Source organism: Mytilus trossulus, chromosome 9 (genome assembly GCF_036588685.1).
Source record: "Mytilus trossulus isolate FHL-02 chromosome 9, PNRI_Mtr1.1.1.hap1, whole genome shotgun sequence".
Taxonomy (NCBI): domain Eukaryota; kingdom Metazoa; phylum Mollusca; class Bivalvia; order Mytilida; family Mytilidae; genus Mytilus; species Mytilus trossulus.
The window spans coordinates 74,859,251-74,878,391 of NC_086381.1; the positions used below are offsets into that span (position 1 = coordinate 74,859,251).

General features: G+C 32.1%; 1 protein-coding gene across 1 annotated transcript in view; it reads left to right on the plus strand.

Annotated features, from left to right (window-relative positions):
- Nucleotides 1-14,873, plus strand: part of LOC134684936 (uncharacterized) — a 115,354-nt gene extending 100,481 nt beyond the window's left edge. Inside the window, exons 17-22 of the mRNA XM_063544255.1 lie at nt 6,726-6,883; nt 7,280-8,512; nt 9,360-9,437; nt 12,357-12,437; nt 13,469-13,949; nt 14,497-14,873. Coding sequence (XP_063400325.1) covers nt 6,726-6,883; nt 7,280-8,512; nt 9,360-9,437; nt 12,357-12,437; nt 13,469-13,949; nt 14,497-14,528 — 2,063 coding nt within the window. The 3' untranslated portion in view covers nt 14,529-14,873. The remainder of the gene's footprint in view (nt 1-6,725; nt 6,884-7,279; nt 8,513-9,359; nt 9,438-12,356; nt 12,438-13,468; nt 13,950-14,496) is intronic.
- The last annotated feature ends 4,268 nt before the right edge of the window (nt 14,874-19,141 follow it).

The following is a 19,141-nucleotide window of genomic DNA, read 5'->3' on the forward strand; positions in this document are numbered from 1 at the left end:
TATTGATTGCTTTTCCTTCTTCAAGGTGTAGACATGGAAAAAAAACGAGAAAAATCCACTGTTTCCTCAGACGTCCCCACCCCCAATGAAAGAAAATTACCATAATTATTGCTTATTTATTTATTTTAACATTCCAATGTATTGCTACCAAAGAGATTTCTACTTATGTACGTAGCTTTCATTTTTGACTGGTGACCGATTTATTAATACGGACATTATAGAGTGTGTTAAATATTAATCAATCAATCAAACCAAACATCCATATCGGTATAATTATGGCCCCTAAATCTATATTTTTATTCTCATAAAGTCAATGTATGACATCAGTAAAGAGATAACAATAATAACTTTACAATATATACAAAACAAGAGAGAGAGATTTCAAAAGCATTTAGTCAGGAGGACAAACGCACGTGTTTATATTTTTTTTTATGAATGAACAAAGCTTCTTCAGGACTGGTTTTCGAGTACTCGACACAATATATTGAAAAAATTAAGATATATTTCTAATTCTCTTTCCAGATCTTCTGGTATAGTTCTGTTAAGTCCTGTAATATTTCAACTCACTAAGATTTTTTTTAGTCAATCAAAAGTACAATAAAATAGAAGGGGTGATAAGTTTTCTCCTTGTCGAACACCATTGTCAGAAGCAAGCAAAGTATTCCGAATTATAATTACTAGAAGATGCAAGTGTTGAAACAAAGATTGTGGACACAGTAATAAGGTGGACACAGTAAGGATTTGGACACGGTTAATGCATTTAATTCTTTTTCTTTAAAGAGACGAAAACGAGGAACATAATGCAAAAGACGGGCATAACCCCATTCATCTCTGTTGGAAAATAAAAATATCAAATACCCTCAATTGAAAAAGTGTGGCAAAGTGTGATTTTCAGTGGTTTTTTTCCACTGTTAACTAAATAACCATATTAAATACGTAAAATCTCTTGACATTACCGATGTATCTCAGAAACTGTTGACGCCACTCCAAATCTGTTGACATACTCAAGTTGCAGAATTAAATTAGCAATTAAAAAAATCTCCATTAAAATAAGTTGAATATAAACAATCTATATATACAAAAATGTGTACATTACCCAACCTGACCATTTCGCATTTCGCGGGCAGTACGAGGACTAAGCACGCGGTCTCCGAATTTGGATATTTTGGCTTATTCTGTGGAAAAAGATTGTTTCAAAGACAAATTAAGGAAGTACAAAATACTTCATGTATACATCATATCACAAATATTTCCGACTTTGTATGGTTTTGGAGGAGTAACACTACATTATACATCTTACTTTGCTTTATAAATACTTTGATATGAGCGTCACTGATGAATCTTATGTAGACGAAACGCGCGTCGGTGTACTTAATTACAATCCTGGTACCTTTGATAACTATTACCATTTATATCATTCAATCATATTTTATAAAACAAACCATCTTGCCATATTATGCATGAGTAGATAATTCTATAGCTATTGTGAAATATTTTTAAGACTGACTGTGAGTTCAATGATGTATTTTGCAATGAATAGAAAGAAGAAGATGCGGTATGAGAGCCAATGAGAAAACTCTCCATTCAAGTCATAATTTGTAAGAGTAAACAAGCATAGGTCAAAGTACAAGTCGACCTTCAACACATAGCCTTTGCTTAACCCAAAGAGCAAGCTATAAAAAGCCTCAAAGTTTGTTTTATCATATTTTCGCCACAGCCGCAAATTTCTCCAATTAGCTCCTGTATTAATTGATCTTAATCTCCCTCCGAAATGTTTGAAATTGTTGATTTTGTTAAAATGCATTGTCTCATTTTCTTATTAAGTGCACTCTCGCTAGCGATAGACACATATTTGAGCCGGGTTTATAGTTTACAGAAGCAGATCGGAATCAGTTATGACGTAGACAGTTATCATTCTAATAGTAATCATGTTCATTGACCATAACGACGATGATAGCACATCATATAATGACGTTTCGACATCATATAATGAAGTAAACCAAACCCCATCATATAAGATGACAAGCACATAATATAATGACACAACCACATCATATAAAGATATTTGCACATAATATAATGGTAACTGCACATCATATAATGATATGTACAAATCATATAACGATATGTACACATCATATAAGTATATTTGCACATGCTATAAGTATATTTGCACATCATATAAGGATATTTGCACATAATATAAGTGCATTTGAACATCTTATAACAATGTTTGCACATCATATAAGTACATTCGCACATCATATAAGTACATTTGCACATCATATAAGTATGTTTGCACATCATATAAGTATGTTTGCACATCATATAATGATGTTTGCACATCATATAAGGATGTTTACACATCATATAATGACAAGTGCACATCATATAAAGGTAAATGCACATCATATAATGAAAATGGTCATAACAAGACAGTGTTGGCGTTCCATATAAGGCAGTCATGGCGTTCCGTGTTAAAGTTTTGCTATTTTAATTTCAAAATTTGCAATATAAAAATAACAAATAAGTGAGACATAACTCTGTGATTACAGTTTATTTTTATAAATTTATGATATGATCCTGGAGGTATAGAACATTTGTTCAAAAAGCGACGGGTATATTATGTGCTCATTGAGCAGCTCTTTATCAATATATACAATGCATTGTAATAGTTAGATATCACCAGACGTTGGGTTAAATTCTCATTAAAGAAAACTACAGCTATTCCTTTTATTAATCTTTCTTTTCTGCAAGGAGTCTATAGCATGTGCCAAGTGTGTCACAATGATATTCCTAAAGTTGTGGTTAAGTCAATGATAACAAAGCAATAATCTCCATTTGCCTTTTCTGTTATCATTGATGGTTCTGCCAAATGCTTATTTATTTATTTTGGAATGATCAACAACCCAGGTTAACATTATCCAACGCAGTTTATTTTAATTGATTAATTCACAATTAAATTTGTTAATATTTCAACATTAACTAAATATTAATTGTATTCTGATATGAGTTCTGGTTTGTCAAAGGCCAAGGTCACAACAGTTATTTTTAGACAGAAATTAAGCTAAATTTTGGTTTTCGGATGGTATCTTTTGAATCAAGGCTACCTGTTACCAAACTCGGTTGGTAAATGCCAAAACTCGGAAATGAATACATTTAAAGTCAAGATGGTCAAAGTCCACAGCAGATTGATAGTCTAAAGTTTTGACAAAATTTATCTTTCCAGATGGTATCTGTTGTATATTATGTATAACTTTAACCAAACTTGGTTTAACATGCCAGATGTGATTGGAAAAACACTCTTTATTTTTTCGGTTCAGTAAGTTAAAGGTCAAGGGCATAGCACTTATTTTTAGACTGATTTGTTTGGAAAAGTTTTGTTACTTTTTGAACTGTAAACAATGCTGTATATGCCAAACAAAAGTGAAAGATACTGAAGATAAAAAAAGTAAACTACAGTATACAAAATACAACATTATTAAGAAAACTCAAGAAAAAACAGTATCTGATGTGTATCTCAAACATAAAACAGTTAGAGCAAAACTGATAAAAAGTCAAGGTCTTCCTTCTCTCAAAAATTCCGGGGAAATGGACAATCTGTTTCGAAGTCATTGCTCCTGAAATGTCCATTTTTAGCAATTATTTTTTGTATTGTTTGTTTAATATCTTGAATTAAAAAATAAAATGTCATAAATAAAGTAATGGAAAAGTTTTGTCCTTAATGACGATTGACCTAATCTTGTTTTGTTTATTGTTTGGTAAAGTGTCTTCTAACCTTTAAAACACTAGGAGGAATTAAGTGTAGGCAGCAAGATAAGATCAACAAACAGATCAACTTGATGGAAATCGTCACATTACTCCTTGTTGGAATAATTACTGTGAACTCATTTTTAGATATTTTCCTGAAAACTCTAATAGTTTAGAAAAAAATAGAAAAATGATCAGATGGATGAGATTGAGACATTAACAACTTATGAATGCAACTCTCTGAGATCAACATGAAAGTGAAAAAGTGTGAAATTTAGCTGACTCCTTGTTGGATATACTGCCCTTAAATTATAGTTTTTAGATTATTTCTAAACCTCCTATAGATTATTTAAAACTGTAAACGGTAAATTGATACCAGTTGTACAATATAATTATTTCATTGATTGATTGAATTATTGATTAATTGGTGTTCATCATTTTTTTTTGTCTGTTTTGTTGTTGTCGTTTTTTTTCCTGCGTCGCCAAAGATGAAAGCAGATCTAGTAATGGCTCGACCTTGTCTGTTCGTAAGAAATCTATCACATAGTTGTCTTAGCTTCTGTAAAAGGGAGTGATTTGATATTTTGTCTGCAGCTTGGTAGTGTTAAGTTGTATCGAGTAAGCAATTTTTGTCTAGCCTGCAACTTATGTTGCAGAGAGCACGACACAGGGATAGTGATCTGGCGGCGGCGATGGCGTTAACTAACTACTTAAAAACTTTATATTTTAGAAGGTGGAAGACTTGGATGCTCATACTTTGTATATAAATACCTTATGTTATGAAGTTTCTGTCTGTCATATGTCCCTTGTCCTTGACCTCATATTCATGGTTCAGTGACTTCTTGAAATTTCTCTCTTATTATGTATATTAGGATAACAATATGTCGTACATGCATGTTAGAAATTATTATAAATTAAGGAATGTATCTCCCTCATGCAAAGCTTTGATTCCTTTCACGGATTTGGCTATACTTTTTGGACCTTGTGGATTATAGCTCTTCATCTTTTATATAAGCTTTGGATTACAAATATTTTGGCCACGAGCATCACTGAAGAGACATGTATTGTCGAAGTGCGCATGTGGTGCAGGTAAATTGGTACCGTTAATGTTATTACTTCCACTGGGTCGATGCCTCCCTGGTGAACTGTTAGTCCCCGAGGGTATCACCAGCCCAGTAGCCAGTACTTCGGTACCGGAATGAAAATAGGGATTTTTTTTGTGTTATTAAAATTTGCTGCTACAAAATGTTAGAAATTATTATAAATTAAGGAATGTTTCTCCCTCATGCAAAGCTCTGATTCCTTTCACAGATTTGGCTATACTTTTTGGACCTTGTGGATTATAGCTCTACATCTTTTACATATGCTTTGGATTTCAAATATTTTTGCCATGAGCATCACTGAAGAGACATGTATTGTCGAAATGCGCATCTGGTGCAGGAAAATTGGTACCGTTAATGTCATTGCAAGATCCTCATGCCCGTCAGACAGTTTTCATCTGACCTCGGCCTCATTTCATGGACCAGTGAATAAGATTAAGTTTCTCTGGTCTAGTCCATATATCAGGTACTTTAAGCAATAAATCTTTTATAATTGGTGTATAGAATGAGTGTAAGGTGTATATGTCCAACTGGCAGGTGACATGTGACCTCATTTTCATGGTTCAGTGGTAATGATAAGTTTTTTTGTTTTGGTTATTTTTTATAATACTATATGCAATATGTCAACTGTATTTGTTGTATGTTTTTACAACTCAACATACTGAAGCTGCACACCAAATATAAATTATCATTCCCTTAAAAAAAAGCCAAGAAGACTTTGACAAATTTCATTGTACAATGAGTGTTGTAAAATGATAAACTGTTAGCAAACAGAAAGTGGATACACAACAGATATAACAAAAGTGAACACGCTGAAATGTCTCACATGTTCATTGATTTTATGTTGATAGTCCTTAGTATCTGAATATATAGTTTTACTACAGGTATCACATTAACTCAACATAATTAAAGAACATGAAGCCAAAGTCAGATAAACTAAACCAAAATGCATATGCACCTTTCAATCATTGGATACACAAAATATAGTTGATTTGTTGCTTATAGTTTTTTAGAATCAAACTTGAAAATTAGGTCAAGGTAAAATAAAACCTTTTACCAACAAATGCCATAGATATTGCTTATTAGGTTTTCTCAGAGTAAAGTATTAAACCTCCAATTCATGACTTATTTATGAATTAAATAATTTCGAGTGCTAAGAACCATTGAACTGGGATTTTTTTTTGTGTGTGAATTTAAGGGCTGACTGAAAATTTCCTCAAGGTTCCAATTCCATCTGACTAAGTTGACTTTAGATGAAATTTTCTATTTAGTATATATATTCCTTTTGGTTATACAGCTCTGAACATGTTTAGGTCTTATACACTTGGCTTCCGAATCTTTGAATTTGAGCATTCCTTATGAAGGTTAATCATGTTTATCTAGAAAAGCGCCTCATACGCACAAAATTAGTAAGACAAACTCAAACCGATTTAAGACATTTTCAGACAAATAGAGACAGTATACATAACTTGTTTCCAATGATAGAACAATGCACTTAAATGACATCTGAAACAATTTCTTTGGCAATGATTTTGATGATACAGTAAAATAGAAACAGTAAATAAAAAGGTCGGTAATCAATTAATAGTAGAAAATGATTGACACAGTCCATCATAAAAGCCGAAAATAAAATGTTATTTTTAAGCCAGACAACTTGTTATCTTGTAATGACTATTTTTTGTGAATTCGTTCCTCCATTGCTGGTATCTGCTATAATTTGAAAATGTTGAAAAGTGACCTTTAGCTGTTTATCTTCTGGTCTGTTGATCTTTGATGAATTGCTGTCTCATTATCCATCATACCTTATTAATGACATTAATCTTGAATGAATGTTGATAAGAATTCTTTATACATGTTATACACATTTCTTTGTAGATTTATTCCAATTATGGATGGATTCAATACACTGTTACAGTAGATTGGAAGAGGACAGAAATAAATCTGATGTCAATAAGAGAACATCAGATGATCTTGATCCACCGATAGTTATTTTTGGCACTTGGAAAGATTCCTTGATCTGTGATGTAGAAGAGGTATTGGAAATTACAAATGTTGTCAGATGTTTGTATAAAAAAGAAGATGTGGTATGTTTGCCAATGCGACAATCCTCCAAAAGAGACCAAATGACACAGAAATTAACAACTATAGATCACTGTACGGCCTTCAACAATGAGAAAAGCCCATACAGCAAAGTGTTTATTTGTACAGATACCTGTTTTACTGTTTCACCAGACCAACACATATGACATATATTGACAATATATAAATGCAAGCTTTATCACATTGTAAGGTTAAAAGTGTTTATAGAAAAAGCAATCCGTTTAAATAGTTTACAAAAGATCTTTCAACAATTTCTGAAATATGATATAGTACAATAAACCCATCATGCATGTACAAAGATAAGAGGATTATTTTTTTATTTTTTTTAGATTGATGATGCATGCAGCGAAAATATTTCAAAGTATGCAGAGAATATCTCAGACGATGAACTAGGACATATCAGGCAAATATACTTCATTTCCAATACAGAAGATGATCCCAGTGTATTCCAGAAAATACGAGAAAACATCCTACATTTAGCAAGAACAATGAGAACATGGAATACAGATTATCCTTTAAAATTTATTCAACTTGAAAAACGACTTCAAGAAAAGAAGAAGGAGTTACCTATTATTTCCTTTCAAGAAATTCAGAATATTGCTATTGATACACCTCAGCCACTTAATGATGAAGAACTAAAATTGTTCCTGGAATTTCACCATGAGATCAGAGCCTTAGTTTATTTCAATGATCTTCCTTCTTATATTATTTTAGACACACAGTGGTTGTCTGATGTTTTTAGATGTATTGTCACAGCCAAAAAATTTAGTGCTATTAGTATAAGAAATGAAAACAAATGGAAAGAATTGTATAGTAGAGGCAAATTGCATAGCGAGGTTTTAGACGACATATTTAGAAAAAGTGAAAGCATTTTTTCCAAACACAAGGATCATATCCTGAATGTAATGGAGAAATTTGATATTATTATACGTCCTAACACATCGGAAACTCAAAGAGATGCTGGTGATGACAAACCTCTCTATTATCTACCTTGTATGATTAAATCAGAACCCGAATGTGATATATATAAAATGTTTAATGTGACGGAAAACATATGTACTAAGTCTACCTGGTTATGTTATATGTTTAGGTTTCTACCACCTCATTTAATGAATCATTTAATTGCGTCACTGTGCAGGAAATATAACGTTGCAGAAGTTGTCACTAAGGAACAGAAAAGACAAATTACTCTTTTCAGAAGCTCAGCTGTCTTTGAGTTACAGAAAACGACACAATTGAGAAAATTACTTGTTATGAAAGGTCCAAATATTATTCAAATTCAGATTTGGCAGTTTGGGAAGCAAGTCACTGTTGAAAGAGGTTTGTTCAAATACATTGCAGACTTTGTGACAGAGGAAATAAGCAAGTTAATAAGTACAAGATTCAAGATGTCCAATGTAAGATTTGAGTTGAAGTGGGAATGTGGCCAAACAAAACCAGAGTGTGTGACAGGATCATTTGATTTAAGTGAAGATCAGGAAAACATATATTATTGTAAGACATGTACTACTATACACACATTCACTGGTGAATGGTTAGATCTACAACATAAAACATCTGATGTAAGTTAAAGATTTATTCATATTTTACATGTTATATGTATTCTATATAGAAAATGTGTAATTATATTGTACACTGGTTACTATCTTTTAGTCCTTCAATCTACCTATATCATATGAAAGTTTTCCTTGCTTTTCTCCTGGGTACTAAAGTTATAGTTATTGAGTGATACAAATATTATTTGCACTTTAACAGGTCAGTGTGTTACTGTTTTTTATTGAAGAAATAATTCATGGGGGCTTGAATTTATACTAATTTTACCACGGGTTGGCTCTTTATGCTGAATATTTTACAGTGAGAGTGAAATATAAAGGGCAAAACCGTGGTAAAGTCCGTATAAAAGCAAGCCCCCATGAATTATTTCTATTCTAATAGGATGAATATGGCAATTCTTTTGAGGCGCTCTCGGTGAAGGAAAAAAATGCCATTCCCATAAATAACGCACTATTAAGACGTTTAAGAACAGAGCAAATAAAACTAGTGGCATGCTTTAACTATTACAATAACGTATTTAGATAGGTTTGAATGATTTTAAATGATAGCTTAATTACTTGCATGTCACAAAAAAAAACCAGATGACGTGGGAGTACAGTCAGAACCGCCCGAACAATATATTCATATTTTACCACGGGTGTGTACTCAAAGCGTATAATGGACGTCATGTTAGATTTCGATATATATGGGTTAAGTAAATTCTATATTGGGTTAAAGCTTTGCTCTCACCACATAAAATTTATGATTATTTTCATTAATAATTCATAGATTTAAGTAGAGTGATGTTTTAATTAAATATAAAGTAGTAGTGGTCAACCGATAAATTTGGTTAAAAATTATTTTTTATTTTCACAGAGTTCTGAAAATGTTCCCAGATCTAATCTTCAAATCGAAAGCTCAAGTCAAACCCAAACTACAGTTCAATCCACCAAGGTAACAATCTATTATTTTATTGTATAGCATATTTGTATAACTAGTAGTAAGTATTACATAAACAATGATAAAGTGCAATGTCAATTACTTATTTTACTTAAAAAAAATTCTTGAGAAAATATCATGCATTCGTCAAATCGAGCAATTGTCTTTGGATTGACACTATATGCTTTGTAATAGTTCATTCCATCAAAATGCAATCTATTGAGACAATTCATGTTATAAAATCATGATACTCTTAACTGAGCATTTTACACATTTTAGCATTTTAGCATTACTGACCGAGTAGGCTGTTTCTATGATTTTGCGCCTTTTACCTTCGTCCCTGATTGTAAAAAAAAACAGGGATGATTCCAGGAATTTTCACCCAATTGGGAATTTTTTCCCACATAAAATCTATGATGAAATAACATTATTTTCCTGTGAAAACAGAAATTGTATCAAGTGTTACATGTTCCATAATGTGTGGACATCCTATTTAATGAATGATCTATCAACATGTATTTAAAAAAATGCTCAGATAGTCAGACTTTTGATTTTGAGAGCCAGGCAGAAATATTGATTTATATTTTTATTAAACATATTATATAACCTGTTCTGTTGGGCGATCTGCTTTTCCGAGATCGGCACCCATTAAATTTATCAAAATTTATAAGTTTTACTCCCTGCCGAGGTCTGCTTTCACGAGACCCATTTTGACAAAAAGCATCTATTATCGACCTGCTGGGCGATATGCTTTTACGAGATCAAATACTCCCATAGCATTTTCTTCAATTTTATTTGAAGTTTTGTTTTTACTAGAACAAAGGTATTGAGAAACGTCTCTGATAACCACACAATATAAATTATGATTACATACCTTATCCTAGCAATCTTCCGTTTACATTATTCGTATTCTGATTTTAAAACCCTTTGAAGACAAATGCGGAAAAAATGGAATTGCCTAAATCGGCGACGGAAACATTTCCAGAAATATCGATTATTTTTTTTAATTTTTTTTTCTGAATTGGGAATTTATTTTCACACAACTTTTTGGGGCCGCTGGAGGAATTGAGAGCCACTCAGCGGCCCTAAATTATATAGAAGAATCATCCCTGAAAACAAACATTTCCTTGAGTTGTATGAAACTTATAGGAATAAAATTGGGATGGAAATGGGGAATGTGCCAAAGAGACAACAACCCTACCATAGAGCAGACAACAGCAGAAGGTCACCAACAGGTCTTCAATGCAACGAGAAATTCTCGCACCCGGAGACGTCCTTCAACTGGCCCCTAAACAAATATATACTGGTTCAGTGATAATGAACCCCATACATATCCAAATTGTACACTAATTTGGTAACTCATCTCTGAAGAGAAATCTTACTTGTTTTACTAATATGCATACATAGCCAAAGAGTTAAGACATACTTGCATGCTTGGCTATGTCGATTATTCAACCTATCTTTATATTAAGACATACGTGCAATCTTGGCTATGTCGATTATTCAACCTATCTTTATCTTAAGACATACTTGCATGCTTGGCTATGTTGATTATTCAACCAATCTTTATCTTAAGACATACGTGCATGCTTGGCTATGTCAATTATTCAACCTATCTTTATCTTAAGACATACTTGCATGCTTGGCTATGTCGATTATTCAACCAATCTTTATCTTAAGACATACTTGCATGCTTGGCTATGTCGATTATTCAACCTATCTTTATCTAAAGACATACTTGCATGCTTGGCTATGTCGATTATTCAACCTATCTTTATCTAAAGACATACTTGCATGCTTGGCTATGTCGATTATTCAACCAATCTTTATCTTAAGACATACGTGCATGCTTGGCTATGTCGATTATTCAACCTATCTTTATCTTAAGACATACTTGCATGGTTGGCTATGTCGATTATTCAACCTATCTTTATCTTAAGACATACTTGCATGCTTGGCTATGTCGATTATTCAACCTATCTTTATCTTAAGACATACTTGCATGCTTGGCTATGTCGATTATTCAACCTATCTTTATCTTAAGACATACTTGCATGCTTGGCTATGTCGATTATTCAATCGATCTTTATCTTAAGACATACTTGCATGCTTGGCTATGTCGATTATTCAACCTATCTTTATCTTAAGACATACTTGCATGCTTTGCTATGTCGATTATTCAACCAATCTTTATCTTAAGACATGAATGCTTGGCTATGTCGATTATTCAACCTATCTTAATCTTACAAAATACTTGCATGCTTTGCTATGTCGATTATTCAACCAATCTTTATCTTAAGACATACTTGCATGCTTGGCTATGTCGATTATTCAACCTATCTTTATCTTAAGACATACTTGCATGCTTGGCTATGTCGATTATTCAACCAATCTTTATCTTAAGACATACTTGCATGCTTGGCTATGTCGATTATTCAACCTATCTTTATCTTAAGACATACTTGCATGCTTGGCTATGTCGATTAATCAACCTATCTTTATCTTAAGACATACTTGCATGCTTGGCTATGTCGATTATTCAACCTATCTTTATCTTAAGACATACTTGCATGCTTGGCTATGTCGATTATTCAACCAATCTTTATCTTAAGACATACTTGCATGCTTGGCTATGTCGATTATTCAACCTATCTTTATCTTTAAACATACTTGCATGCTTGGCTATGTCGATTATTCAACCAATCTTTATCTTAAGACATACTTGCATGCTTGGCTATGTCGATTATTCAACCTATCTTTATCTTAAGACATACTTGCATGCTTGGCTATGTCGATTATTCAACCTATCTTTATCAAAATAGAATAAAAGATTAGGTGCCACCTACATGGACAAATTGTCTGCGTAAACTTTTCATGAAAATTACCAACTATTTTCTATTTAAAAATGAATGACATACTTGTTTTTATTTTGAGGTACGTGTCCGTGTCCAAGCTGGTGAGAGAGTGTTTTCGAATATCAATGAAAGGGCAACGGGAACAGCCATTTCGGCAGAGGTATGTAACACCACCTTGTATTTTCATGCTATATTCATTTCCTAAAAATCGAAATGATAAAACAGGAGAAGTTCATTTTTCCATTTAATATCATAATAAATTAAAGATTGAACAATGATCGTGATGACTAGAAATATACATGATATATAAAAGAAGAAAAAAATTGTTAAAAAAATTAAATGTAAGTGTTCTTTTATCGATGGTTAAAGTTGAACAAATGTTGACTTCCACACAAATTAATGTGAATTAATTTAAGAATGTAAATTCAAACGCTTGAAATAGAATTGTTAAATTCTTACATGTCTATAAAACCAGGTTCAATCCACCATTTTCTACATTTGAAAATGTCTGTACCAAGTCAGGAATATTACAGTTGTTGTCCATTCGTTTTTGATATGTTTTGTCATTTGATTTTGCCATTTGATTATGGACTTTACGATTGAATTTTGCTCGGAGTTCAGTATTTTTGTGATTTTACTTTTTTTTTCATCAACATAAATCCTTTTTCTCATTAAAGAATGGCATTATTTTCGGTTCAACACTTGCCTTTGTGGAAGTTTCCCCTTTGATAGTCATCATACTGCTGTTAGTTAAGTTAAAGCAATCATATTAGCATGAATGTTTTAAATTGTTAGACCAGATGCTAAAAAATATCAATAAATGATACATGTGTTTAATTATTATGGGTTTCCTATGTAAGAAAAAAACATAAATTTGACACTGTTTCCTTATCATTGATACCAAAACAAACTATTTCTGAATTATTATCAGGAAGATTTTGTCAATAATTATTTTGAAACTTTAATCACAGATTTCTCCAATTGAGTAAAAGTTAGTTTCGGCTTTGGTGCCAGCTCCTTAGTTTTACCAATTTATATAAACTGTTTGTTTTTGTTTTCTTGCTAAAACTTCTGTGAGTACTTGACCAAGTTAACTTTCAATTGATTCAACCAAAACTTATGTGAAGTCTTATTGAAGATTATCTTGTTTGTGTTTTACGTCACAATTATTAACTCTTATATTCTTTCCAGTTCACAGAAGAGGAAATTAATTTTACAAAGATGGGAATGATAGCATTGAATATTTTTGCTGATGTTTTATATGATCTATTAAAACCAGATAAACCACATCTACGTCCAAGGTGTGATTGCGATATAACATACTTATACAGTGAACACAGGAAACTTAATAAACATGTTCCAAGTAATTCAAACCACCGACGATGTCCTCCTGGACCATGGGGAGGATGTTGGCAAGATTTTAAGAATACGGACATAGCTATTGGAGATGATATTGAGCGCATAAGACTTACGAGAAACGAATTACAACATTATCAGCTATTTAAACTTGACGAAATGCGTTTCAATGAATTAAGTAATATATCAAGTGACCTTTTAAAAAGATTTGATCGCCATAACACACCAACAAAGCTGTATACAGATCGTCTGATGGAAATTCTGGCTAAATCTATTTCTAAAGAGGAAGTGAAATCAATTGAAAATGAAATATCAGGTACATATGTTTTTAACCGTTTTTTTTGTGTATTTCTTAGCCTTTTTCGTTTTTTCTGTAATGTAATGTTTAATATTCATTAATATAATCTGGGCTATTTTCGTGATTTCCTAGAAATGACAATGACCATTACTAGACTTGTTTGTAAAAGAATAAGGGTAAATGAAGACTTGTTTGTATTAAAATATAAGTGTATGCAGACTTAACAATTTATTAAAGTTGAGATTTGCTAAGACCACGTTGCGATATATTTTATGCGTTCCGTTACCTGATATGAGTAGTCATTCTACGCCTACTGATTTTGCCATTGATAAATATTTGAAGTATAATTTGAAACAGTTATAACAAGGGTAACTCAGGAATATAAATATTATCATGTTTAGTCTTCTTTAAACCGGCAGTAAAAAATGGAGCACCTATTAAATGACATACCAATTGCACTTTGGTAAATTGTTCTCGTCCTAATCAGTAAATGTGCATTATACAAATGCCACTTGTCATTAAATAACAACAATCGTTCAATTAGTAGCTTATAATTTTATTTTAGGGATGACGATTGAAGTTGAAATTGAGCACTAAATCAATGTTCAACCACAATAGAGAAACATATCATAAGAAGCCCACAGTCGACCAAAGTAACAGATTTGAAGTCGATCATCTATAATAGAAACATAAATCTGTCAAATTCAGGTTGAAACTATCTATTCATCAAACTATAGACAACAAGATGAAGAATGTGAACCAAGGCGAAAATATTGGACTAAAGTTAAAGATTTGACCAATATGTGACTGTATAATTACTGGGGTTTTTCAAAAATATTCACATGCAGCAAATACTGTAATATTAATATTGCTTATAACATACTACTCATATAATCGCTATTTACATACTTTAATAAATATGTGTGAAACTTTATAAACTTGTATCTATAAGTATTTTTACAGTGAAATCAAGATAACTTGTATAGTGCCGTGAGAAACATAAGACAAAACACTGGAAAGCATGTTCTATTTGTTTTTCATGAGAAAGAAATATTTGTCCATAAGGGAATCAGATGTTGATGCTATATATATATTCACAGCTTTATTATCTAGGTACCCCTTTATGGCTGGAATATTGTTTTGTTATGTGTTTATCCCAGATTTGTTTTACATATATCCACCGTCTTATTTCATTCATAATAAAAGTAAATTTTATAGGTAGTTGTTTGATAGTCTTAATAATTCAATGTATTGCTTGAAATATTTGGCAGTTTTTTTTGTTTTTTTTTTGTTTTACCAAAATGAAAACAAGCAATAAACCATGAAGAGACAAATCTATTGCAATAAAATTAACGGTACTAATTTTCTTGCACCAGATGCGCATTTACACAATACATGTCTCTTCAGTGATGCTCGTGACCAAAATATTTGAAATCCAAAGCTTATATATTGCAATGTGTGCGTGTTGACCTTTTGAAAGAGTGTAAGTTTATGATAACACATATGCTATAACACAGATACTTTTAATCGGTTGGACCTCTTTTTACATTAACATGTTTGCAGAAGAAAAAGCAATCAACTTTTTCAGACATTGTCCAAAAATTGACATAAACAAAGGCAACAGTAGTATACCGCTGTTCGAAAGTCATAAATCAATTGAAAAAAAAAAATCCGGGGTTACAAACTTTAACTGAAGGAAACATCAAATATAACAGGAGAGCTACAACACAACAGAAACACAACACTAAAATATAACACACGCTGAAACGACCTATAATACAACAATTGCTAAAGTATGCAATCAGAATTAACCAGTATAAGACAAAGTCTGGTCATCATGTGCTTTGGATCAATTGAAAATAACAATTATCAGACAATATCTGATTATTATGTTCTAGAGATCAATCGGAAAGCATTATTACCAGACAATGCTTGGTTATCATGTTTCCGGGATCAATCGGAAATCACCATTATCAGACAACTTATTGTTAGCTTGACTTTTTGTCCTGCAGATCAATCGTCAATCTCATGTATCAATTAATACCTGGTCATCGTGTTCTCGAGATTAATCGGAAATCATCTTTATCCTTTAAGCATCTGCCCTTGGAAACTCCTGCATATGAACACCAATACTATTTGTTCAGATGCATCAGCCACAAGAAAGGACTTGACTCAAAAACTATATATGATGATGCTTCTGGTGCATGGTCAATAAACACAAAACATAATGGTTTACATGACTGCATATCTTATTCACTCAATTCATATTTCATGTTGTTGTTTTTTTTTAAATTCTATTCTTGTGTATTGTCTATTGCAATTGTTTGATATACAAATTTATATACTGACTGAGCCTATGATGGGTCCCCTATTTGGAATACAATTAATCTATCTAAATGTATTTATCTATCCCTGATGTTTTTTAATGCTATTTTCTCTATTCTTGCTTAACTCATCTGGCTGCTGGTATCTATGATGAGCTTTTTTTTTTTATATTTGACAGGAAATTGATCACAATCTGAAACTTACTGATTTTTTTTTTTTAACAATAGTCTGAAAAACTAACTTCAACGTTAAGTTGGATGCCAAATGAATATCTCGGCGGGAAATACATCTTGAGAAAAAAGTTAAGTTGCACATATCTAAAAATATATCAAATCCTTGATACAGTTGAGCGGTATAATTTTTTTCTTCATCCGTCTAGTCCAGTCACGAGATATTGAACTCGCTATATTTTTTGCCCTCTGAAAATGAATTTTTTATGTTTGAAAAGGGACGAAAAGATGTTATCATTTTAACATCAAAGACCAGAGAGTCACGTTTCATTATTGACACAAAGATTTTATCAATGACACCAAACAATGTCGAGTAATGATATTCGATCGACGGAGTTGATCGCCAGTAAAGTTACAAACCAATGGTACCACTTATCAAAAAATCTGGTCCAATTGGATGAGAAGACCAAGACATTGTATCGATATCCCATCAACATGACGATATAACAACAACTATCATTGCATTCTTATTCATACTGATGTGTTTTTGTCTGTAAAACCATGAAAGAACTGTAATGTTCAAACAATATGCATCCAGTTTGCGGTGAAAATATAAAACTTAAATGTATTATCCAACCAAAACTCTTTTGATCTTTTATTTATTATCCATTTTTAACCCAAATTTTCCTTTTTGTAATTTGTACTTTTAGCAAGTCAGATACATATATCATGATAGTATATTTGACGTTCAATTTAGTATTATATATGCCTTTTAAGCTCACCTGGCCCACAGGGCCAAGTGAGCTTTCTCATCACTTGGAGTCCGGCGTCCGTCGTCGTTTACTTTAACAAAAATCTTCTCCTCTGAAACTATTGGGCCAAATGGAACCAAACTTGGCCACAATCATCATTGGGGTATTTAGTTTTAAAAATGTGTCCGGTGATCCGGCCAACGAACCAAGATGGCCACCATGGCTAAAAATAGAACATAGGGGTAAAATGCAGTTTTTGGCTTATATCTCAAAAACCAAAGCATTTACAGCAAATATGACAAGGGATAAATGTGTTTATCAGGTCCAGATCTATCCGCCCTGAAATTAATTGATGTATCACACAACCCATTATTAGGTTGCTGCCCCTGATTTGGTAATTTTAAGGAAATTTCGCCGTTTTTGGTTCTTATCTTGAATATTATTATAGTTAGAGATAAACTGTAAACAGCAATAATGTACAGCAAAGTAAGACCTAAAAATAATTCTACATGACCAAAATGGTCAATTGACCCTCTAAGGAGTAATTGCCCTTTATAGTCATTTTTTTTTTTTATAAAATTTGTAAATTTTTGCTAACATTTTCCACTGTAACTACTGAGCCAAGTTCATCGATAGAGATAATTGTAAGCAGCAAGAATATTCAGTGAAGTAAGATCTACAAACACATCACAATCACCAAAACCAAATTTTGTCATGAATCCATCTGTGTCCTTTGTTTAATATTCACTTAGACCAAGGTGAGCGACACAAGCTCTTTAGAGCCTCTAGTTTTCACACAAATAAGTTTAGCATTCACGAAGATCAGTTTTGTTACGTTGCACACTTTTCAAGCAAGAAAAACTAACACTTGAAAATCAAAATATGTACTTTTTTTGTTTAATCAGTTTCTGTTGGTTTATATGAAATATATCAACTAGACAGCAACCTCACGACACAAATAACCAAAATATACGAAAGACATAAATTTGACATCAGCCTGACGACATAAATAACCAAAATACATCAACATACACAATACGTCAATGAGACAGCAGTAACTTCGATATTTTTTTGGTATGGGTATGCCATTTTTGCCTAAAAAAACGTACCCATTTTAATATAACATTCACTGAAATTCAATACCTATAGTTATATAAAAATGTAAAAAAGAATGACCTATACTTATATACAATATTTAAAATATGGCCCATGCTTATATATATATATATAAGCACTAACTCATCATCACTCATAAATATACCAGCTACCCTTAAGTTTTTATATATATGAATTGACATTGTTTGATGCACATATATTCTATAATGTAAGATTCTCAATTTAGCATATTTATATATGATATATATATAGATCATACCCCAAATCAATATACAGTTATCAAACATAAATGCATTTTAATATAGGATGTCATTAAAAAGGAGGGTCATTCTTATATAAAATCTTGCAAAATTATGACCCATATTTTTGGCACATCCCCGTTTACCCAATAATAGGAAGTTGACCCCCCGTGGTCGACACACATAACCAACATACATCGACAAAAGAAATAAGTCAATGCGACAGAAACCTGACGACACAAAACAAAAAAAAACCCAAAATACATCAACATACGAAAAGGTCAACTAGACCGAAAAATAACGATACAAATAACAAAAATACATCATCTTCCGAAATACGTCAATTAGACAGCAACCTGACGACAAAAATAACCAAAATACACCAAAAAACTAAACTACATCAACAAGACAGAAACATGACGACACAAAGAACAACAATTCATCAAAATACGAAATACTTCAATTAGACAGCAACCTAACGACACAAATATGCAAAGTGTACTTACTCTAGAGACAAATAAATCTAACGGAGCAAGGTAAACTTACACGAACAACACACAAAACTGACAGAGCAAAAAGTACTTACTCTAGAGACAAATAAATCTAAC